This window comes from Dioscorea cayenensis, chromosome 21 (genome assembly GCF_009730915.1).
Source record: "Dioscorea cayenensis subsp. rotundata cultivar TDr96_F1 chromosome 21, TDr96_F1_v2_PseudoChromosome.rev07_lg8_w22 25.fasta, whole genome shotgun sequence".
Taxonomy (NCBI): domain Eukaryota; kingdom Viridiplantae; phylum Streptophyta; class Magnoliopsida; order Dioscoreales; family Dioscoreaceae; genus Dioscorea; species Dioscorea cayenensis.
Genome location: NC_052491.1, coordinates 3,280,765 through 3,290,131, shown reverse-complemented (window position 1 = coordinate 3,290,131; position 9,367 = coordinate 3,280,765). Strand labels below are relative to the sequence as shown.

Here is a 9,367-nt window from a genome sequence, read left to right as displayed (position 1 = left end):
AACAATGTTCAAAACAAGCTCATGTTGAAGTTGATTTAAAAAATTTGCCCACAGATCCAGGACTTCATCCTTTAATTTCAACTTATCATCCTAATGATCAAGATAATGTACCGAGAGCATACTTACAAAAGGGACCTTGCCAACCACACAATCATAATTTTCCACAAACAAGCATTGGGAATGTGTTGCGTCGATTTAATCTGAGTTGGTTTGATGAGTATGGCAATTGGTTAGAGTATAGCATAGCTAAAGATGCTGCATTCTGTTTATATTGTTATCTTTTTAAACCAGATATCAGAAAACAAGGAAGTGCAGACTCATTTGTCATTGAAGGTTTTACAAATTGGAATAAGAAAGATTGATTGAAAACTCATATCGGTGGGCTCAATAGTGCCCATAATCAAGCTTATAGAAAATGTCAAGACTTGATGAATCAAAATCAAAATATTCAATCTATTTTGATTAAGCAAGGAGATCAAGCTCGAAGTGAATATCGCACAAGATTGACTGCTTCAGTAGATTGTCTTCGATTTCTTTTGCGACAAGGGCTACCTTTTTGTGGTCATGATGAATCTGAGGAATCAAACAATCAAGGAAATTTTTTTGAACTCTTGCATTTTCTTGCTAAACACAATGAAGCCATCAATAGTGTTGTTTAGAAGAATGCTCATAGCAATCTAAAAATAACAACTCATGATATTCAAAATGACATTATAAGTGATGCAGCAAGTGAGACAACAAAGGCAATTATTTATGAGTTAAAAGATGATTTATTTGCAATCTTGGTAGATGAATCTCGTGATGTCTCAAATAAGGAACAAATGACACTTGTTTTGCATTACATGAATAATAGAGGTTGTATTGTTGAACGCTTTTTAGATATTGTTCATGTCTCTGACACTACTGCATTGTCACTCAAAGAGGCAATTGAGTCTATCTTCTCTAAGCATGGATTAAGATTATCAAGATTACGTGGACAAGGTTATGATGGAGCTAGCAACATGCGGGGTGAATTTAATGGTTTGAAAAGTTTGATTTTGAAGGAAAATGAGTTTGCCTTCTATATTCATTGCTTTGCACATCAACTTCAATTAACTCTTATAGCAGTTGCAAAAAATGAAGATTCCGTTGCTTCACTTTTTCAGAATGTTGGTTGTTTACTTAATGTTGTTGGAGCTTCATATAAGAGGTATGATATTCTTACAGAAAGTCAAGCTTCTAGAGTTGCCGAGGCTCTAAAAAATGATGAGCTTGCAAGTGGAAAAGGCTTAAACCAAGAAATTAGTCTTAAACGTGCTAGTGATACTAGATGGGGTTCACATTATGGAACATTACTAAACTTAATTATTTTGTTCCCTTCTGTGATTGATGTACTTGAAAATGTTGGTGAGAATGGTTTGAATTCAGAGCAAAGGGTAGAAGAACAATTCTTATTGCAAATACTTCAATCTTTTGACTTCATTTTCAACTTACCTTTGATGAGAAATGTGCTAGGCATTACAAATGAATTGTCAAAGTCTTTAGAAAGAAAGGATCAAGACATAGTTAATGCTATGGGTTGGTTAAAATATCTAAACAAAGGCTTCAAATGATGAGAGATGATGGATGGGATCTTTTATTACATGAAATCCTTTCTTTTTGTGGAAAATATAGCATTTTGGTTCCTAGCATGGATGAAAAATATTCACCTCCTAGAAGATCACGACGTAAAGTTGTTGATATCTCAAATTTGCATCATTATCGAGTTGAGTTATTTAATGTTGTTATAGATAGACAACTTCAAGAGCTCAACAACCGTTTCACCGAGATTAATACGAAGTTACTTCTTTGTGCAGCATGTCTCAACCTAAGTGACTCTTTTTCTGCTTTTAATAAAGAGAAATTGATTCGCTTAGCTCACTTTTATCCGCTTGGGTTTTCAGCTGTGGATGTTATGGGGCTTGACAGTCAACTTGAAACTTATATTATTGATATGTGCTCTAATCCTGAATTTTCGGGAATTAAAGAGATTGGTCAACTTACTGAGAAGTTGGTGGAGACAAAGAAGAATATTGTTTATCCACTTGTGTTTCTATTGGCTAAACTGGCTTCAATATTACTTGTTGCAACTACAAGTGTAGAAAGGACATTTTCGACAATGAAAATTGTGAAAAATCTGCTAAGGAACCCTATGGGAGATAATTTGATGAATGATTATTTGGTTACATATATTGAAAGAGATATATTCAACAACATTGATAATGAAACAATCATCCAATGGTTTCAAAATATGAAATCTCGTCGTGGACAACTATGAATGATAGGTATAAGTTTGATAATTTTTTTTAGTTGTTTGTATTTTAACTTTTTTATAATGTTTTAACTATATTTCTAAATATATACATGATTTTCTTGTATTATAGATGATGATAATATGTTAAGAGACTTATTGTAGGAATTTTTTGTTTTCAAACTCTACATAATTAACTTTACTTTTTTTATTGTTAGGTTGTGTTTCATGCTCAAGGAAGAAGGAACAACATCTTCTTATGTGGTTTGTGTTATCTTGGAAGATTGTGAGAAGATAAATTTGATGTATTTTTCATATATTTTCAAGTAATATATGTGGTTTGTGTTAGAAACTTTATTTTGGTTAATTGTGCTTCTTATAATTGTTGAACTATGACTGTTATATATAGGTAAACATATTTGTCATGTGATAATATTTTACTTATTGACCCCATATTATAAATTTCCTGGCTCCGCCACTGGGTATAGGAGCTTGAGTGGGGATAACCATGATGGCGATATAACTGCATAAAGAATAGCTAAGCAAGAACTGAAGATCTTGATTTAGAAGATCATAATTTGGTAAATATCTCTAGACAAAGTGCAAATTTAATGAGAGGACTATTTAAGCCTCCAACACATATAAGGGCACTTGATTTGGAAGCAATTTGTAAACCCCATGATTTTTTTTTTAAATCATGCATGTGGACTACCCCAAGTAAACCCACATCCTTATTTTCTTCCTCTCTTCTTTTTCTTTTTTTTCCACCTACTTTACATTTTTCATTCAAATTTTGACCAAACATCACCATTCTTTTCCTTCCTCTTCTTATGACTACCACTCTCAATCTTTGTCAACCACTTATTTTCCAACTCTACTCCCATATATTTCTCCATCCTTATTTGTTGTTTGAAGGTAGTATTGGAGAAAATAAGCCATGATATGGTGGACTTACTAGCCATAGTTTGCCAGACCTTATGCTTGCTTTCTTCCTTCCTCTATATATTTGATGGTGAGGTTTGAGCACTCCCCACATCTTGCATAGAGTGAGGATTCTACAAGGCTTGAAGCTTCTTTGGGTTCTTGTATTGAAGGTATTTAGTTATTTTCTTAATGTATTTGTTTGGTTTAGTGTATTCCTCTCTCAATTTCGTTGGTCTCTCATCCATGTTGCAAGAGCTAAGTATGGAGCATGTAATTTCTTCAAACATGGTTATTTTACATGCTAGGCCCAAAAGAAGCTCTTTAATATCTAAGGATTTCAAGAATAAACCTTGGTTTTACAATTGCTAGCTAATGCCTTTTAAGCATAGATCATGCTTCTTATTATTGTTAATTGAATCTTCTTAGGATATTGCATGTTCAGGGAGAAGTTCTAAATGTGTGTATGTATATATATATATATATATATATAAATGCCTTAAAACTTGTACAAGGCGTATGACCTAGAATCGAGGAAAAGATTAATACTTCCGTATTTGGTAATAGGACACTTGAGAAGGTAGACATTGGTGTGTGAGTCTTATTTGGCAAACAACTAGTAAGTAAATCCACATATGAAATCATATATTTTTAAATTATAAATTTTTGACACAGATTTATTTTTTTATTATTCACTAAATATTTGCTAAGTAAATTAATTATTTTTCTACCTATATATTCATTTGTTGCTCCTTGATTTCTTTATATATTTATCTACACTACTTATTATTGATTTGTTCATTTATTTTGATATTAAGTGGGATTATTTATATACTTATTTATGGATTTGCTATTCAATTATTATATAGTCACTTATTAAGTAATTATCTGTTATTGCTTATTTGATAATTTGCTCTTTTAATTAATTATTTATTTAAGCTAGTGGTTCATCCATCACTTGATTATTTCATTCAATTATATAATTCTTAAATATTGTTATTTATTCACTTATTAATCTATTTTTTTATTTTTCAAAATAAATGGACTAATTTATCTTAAAATGTAATCATGGGAAGCCCATATTCCTGACTACATAAGATTATGAAAATCTTGAGTTATAAATTTGGTAAGCTAAGAAGGAATATTTTTCTAAACTCCTGTACCAAAACAATTTGACTATAATTAACTTTGTCTCCAAACAAACTATGTATTAGCCTATTAATGGGTCATACATTGACCATATTGACATGCAATTCTGGACAATGAAACTAGAGTTTGACACTGGTCAATCAGTGAAATAATAACGGCCTATGAAATTCTAACTCGGATCTTCGATGTAAAATAAACGCCCTTGGATCCTTCTGACTTTAGTCGGTGACGTAAAACTCTGACTCGAGTCACCAAGATAAAACAAATGACCACTAAAATTTTAACTCAAACACCACAGAGGTAAAATAAATGGCCATATATAGTAAGTTTGGTAGACATAAACTCTTTGGAATTTGACATTTTCAAAATGAGACTTTTGTTACACTACTCTATTTGCATTTATGTTAATAATTACATTTTGTTATTCCACAATTACTACTATTCATGTTGCATTTTCTGTTAGACACATACAAGTTTTTGGCTTTTATCAAAACTTTGTATAAACTCAAATATTTGTTTTAGTGGATTGCTTATTGGGATACCAAGCCCATAAACCTATTATTAAATTTGTTTTTCAGATTAGGACTATTACTTTGGCGGGTAGCATTAGTCGGGTAGCATAGCATGCTATTGCGTAGCAAGTGTCCCCGTGGGATAGACTTAGTGTATTTGTCCTATTTTAAATCTAGAATCTTGAATTTGGATCTTATGTATTTTACAAACCCTATTGTACTAGTTGATATTTCTAATTTAAGGTTGTTGTATATTCAGCTCTAATTTAGTTTTGAGGCCTTGTATTTCTATAGGGTCTTTGCGATCATGCCCCATCCCGTAGGACCCCGTGCATGACAACTGCCGTGACAACCCGAGGAAGAACACACACACACCACTCAACCCTTGAGTCACTGCAAGGCTAACAATTTTCTTATATTTACACAATCCTATACATAATATCATCAATACAGGTCATACAAAATAGGGGCATGATGAGCACAATGAAAGCAAAACATCCATAAACATGATGATAGGATTCCAAGAAACATACAAGTAACTAAGACAATTAAGGTTTCCAAGGAAATGAGAAAGTGTGCAACTACTACAAATACAAAATTAATGACACTAGTGGATCCATATTCCTTGTATAATGCAACCATGTTCAAAAATTACAAAACACAAAACTCGAAATGAAGGTGAAGGAGATATGCAGTTGCTAAGCACTTCGCCTCTCCACGACAACTCTAAACACTATAACTTGGAAAGAAGGAAGGTGGGTGAGTAACTAATGTCATTCAATGAGTGGATTAGTACAATTCTAAAAGGATATAAAACCACAATAATTACATCCAAATAAACAAGCTTTTACATGTATATATATATATATATATATATATATATATATATAACCTTAAAACATTTCAGCATATATGAGCATATCAACATATATATATATATATATATGAGTTCCAAAATGGGCATAATAATAAATTTAATCAACTGAAGCTTCCTACATTTACCAATAACAATTTTGTTTTAAACAACCTTTAAAAGAAGTCATAGTTTTGCAAGAATTGAAATGTAAAGCTTTTCTCAAAACAATAGCCTAAAAAACTTCTCCGATATTAGCTATCATCGCGACTAAGTTAAGAGTCGTCAAGGTTTTCATACCATTGACGTTGGCCTTCTAAGACTCATGTGGTGGCATCCGTATCTTTGTGTAATAACACCCATTCGGGAAATTCTCTACACTCCAAAAGGGAAACATAATCTAGGTCCAACACGCTGCCTCACAAGGTTAGACCATGAGGAATTCCCTACTGCAGTAGTCGGGTCAATAACCTAATCACCATCAAAACATAAGCGCAGAATAGGATTAAAGCCCATATCATAATCATAGAAGGTTAACAACATCAAGTGTCACAATAATATTTAGGGAATTCAAGTTTCAAACATATCAAAATGTCCACATCCAGGACAAGTATTTGCCTTTCAAGATTGAAAGTCATTTTCCAAAACAATAAATGACAAAGCATTCACGAGTGCACTGTGGCTAAGGCCCCCAATCACCATCATCAAACCAAATAAAATATATGTATAGCTATAGGCAAGAATAGCTCAAGCAAGGTTTTTCACATTTAAAAGCATAGCAAATAAAATCCATGGTTCAACGTCCCACATTAAACATGTATAGCAAAATCAACCGTATTCGACAAAGCATTCAATTCCATGAATACAAGTAAAATCACATTAAAAAAATTCTATAAGCATGATCATACAATTAAAGGGTTTCACAAACCATTTTTTCATAGTAAATACCGATAGTGTAAAAAAAAAAAGACATTGAGTATACTTTTGGAATACATTGCACACATCTTTGAAAATATAATAATAACTCACAAATATGGCTTTTGGCCCAATTAAAACTCATTTCATACTTATGATCATTCTTGCTTCACCTCTTAAACAATTCATTAAATATCACCAATGTAATACCTAGCCCTCGAGTTAGACCTATCCTTGGGGGCAAATTAGGAATTTTAGATTTTAGTTAAATAAGGATAAACTTAAATTCAAATATTGGTCCTTATCCTACTAGGACCTTCACATTTGTAGTGGATTATTTCTAGATAAATGAATTCCAAACTAATTTAGTTAAATTTGGATATTTCTTTAATGCAAATATTAAATCCTTATTCTACTAGTACCTATACATTGGTGGTGGTAATCCTTAGAGAGTTTCGAATATTTCTATTTATATTTCTATTTATAAAAACCCAAATCTCTCAACCTAAGCCCTCCTCTTTGAGGGAACTTTGAGCAAGGATCCCCTTCCTTTCCTTCTACTTATATTGAAGATTCGAGGTAATATTTATCATCCTATCTTCTTTATAATATTTTTCTTGTTATGGCATCATCATCCATCTTCCCACCTAATTTTACTGATTCCTTATGCTTTGATAAGAGATCTTTGAAATAAAGAGATTTTAATTTTTAAGTTTATGGATTTTGATAGATCTAGGAGTTTAGAATCAAATATGAGAGATTTCTTCTTGATTAATCTTGTAATTTAGAGCTAGCGTTTTATAGATTTGATGATCTTCCATTAATACGATGTTTGATGAGCATTTGTTACTGTAGCTCAGTTCAATATAATAGCAAGCAACCTGTTATTGTAACACAACATGTTACTGTAGCATTATATGAAAATTTCAAAATTTCTCCAATTTTTCAATGTTTAATTTGTTCTAATTAACCTTAATTAAAACTAGCTTGAGTCAATCAAAATTGATTGTAGGCCAAATCAAACCCTAATTCTTTATGCATCGCATATAGGACTTGAATTGTGCATATTCCTCTTGAATGCATGATTTTAGATAAAATTTTGCTTTAAATTGGATTTGCTCTTATGTTGGAAACTCTCAAGTGAAGACAAGGAGCTTGTAGAGGAGTGCTGCAATTAAGCTCTTAAACTTATGGGTCTAAGCACTGTGAGTGACTGGCTTTCCCTAAAAGTTATTTTCAAAATAGGTTTTCTTATTTGGTTTTTAAATGATCATGTTACTACTATATACTATGCTATACCAAATTTCCTTTTGTGGTTTTTCGTGAGTTATGATACACTATGGTTTGTTTTGAAAAGATATTTATTTCAATTAGATTGACATATGCTATTTTGACTTTGGTGATTGCGAGTCTGTGACTCGGCTACTGCAGTGGCGGTCTCCATAGACCGGTCTAGTAATAGGCGGCGTGGTAGGCTAGCTGACATTGGTTATCAATTCAGGAGGCTTGAAGAGAACTTGAATTAAAAGTGAGAGGGTACCCCTACTTATTCTAAGACACTATACGTCACCTCACGTGTGAACTCAGAGGCCAATGCCAAGATGGACTCGTTTTCATATTTAAAATTGTGTAATTGGCCTTTGTGGACCTATTCTTATTCATGACGGTCTTTTAGTTTAGGAAGTATTTCTTGGGCGATTTATGATATTGGATTTTATATACAAATTTTAATTGATGATGATGATGATGATGATGTATTATTATTATTATTATTATTATTATTATTATTATTATTATTATTATTATGGTCACTTTTAAATCTTTGAGTTGAACTTATTACATTATGGGAGACTTGTTTTTGGGTTTCATTTCTTGTTTCAAAATAAATTCTAAAAATGTGTACTTTAAATGTAATATTTTATGGTATTAACTAATGTTTCAAATACCCTTAATAACCACTCACTGAGTAACTATGTTACTCATTCACTCTGCTTTTTGTTTTCCTCATGTAGTGATTTTTAGTACGGTGGTGTTAGGGCGTTGTGCTAGGTTTCTCCTCTTTCCCGAGTTATTGTTAGGTCATATTACATTTTTATGTTTGGGCATGTTAGTTGGATCCACTAGTGTGTAATAAATGCTTAGACTTTGTTAATTCTCGTTTTCTTTTCAACATTTTCCCTAATACTACACTTATTGATGTTATGCTATTTTAAAATTATATTTTATGTGAGTTTTGCAAATGTATTTAGTATTGATGAAAGTTACAGGATGTTTTTGCCTTATGATGTTCCGGGGTTAGGTGGGTGTTTATGGTACAAGGTATCCATGCTTCTAAACATTAAACCAAACAATTAATCTTCAATTCTTTCAAATATTGAAATAACTCAACATTAACATTTTAAAGATTCAATCATAACTAAGCTTAGACACTAGCTATACCCACAACATCTCCACTTTCACTCACTAAAGCAATTAAGAAGAAACTCACATATCGAAAAAGACATATACTCTAACAGTTTCAAATTCAACCCTCTTGACTCAAAGTCACAACAAGATTTCTAAGGAATTTAAGACCACATGCCAAGAGTCATTCTCATCATAATGGTAGTCTATAGCATCCAAATTAATGCCATTTCAAACCAACCAAAACATCGATTTAATACCGTAAAGCCATGAAATAGTTTTCATGAAACAATAAAAATATTTAGATATCCAATTAGAAATTATGCAAGTCAACTAAACCCACTC

The 9,367-nt window shown here is 31.9% G+C and overlaps 1 protein-coding gene across 1 annotated transcript; it reads left to right on the top strand.

Annotated features, from left to right (window-relative positions):
* The first annotated feature begins 821 nt into the window (after positions 1-821).
* On the top strand, positions 822-2,296 carry LOC120252500 (zinc finger MYM-type protein 1-like). The gene is made up of 2 exons (XM_039260671.1): positions 822-1,557; positions 1,770-2,296. The coding sequence occupies exons 1-2, from the start codon at positions 822-824 to the stop codon at positions 2,294-2,296; spliced, it is 1,263 nt and encodes a 420-aa protein (XP_039116605.1).
* Positions 2,297-9,367: the final 7,071 nt, after the last annotated feature.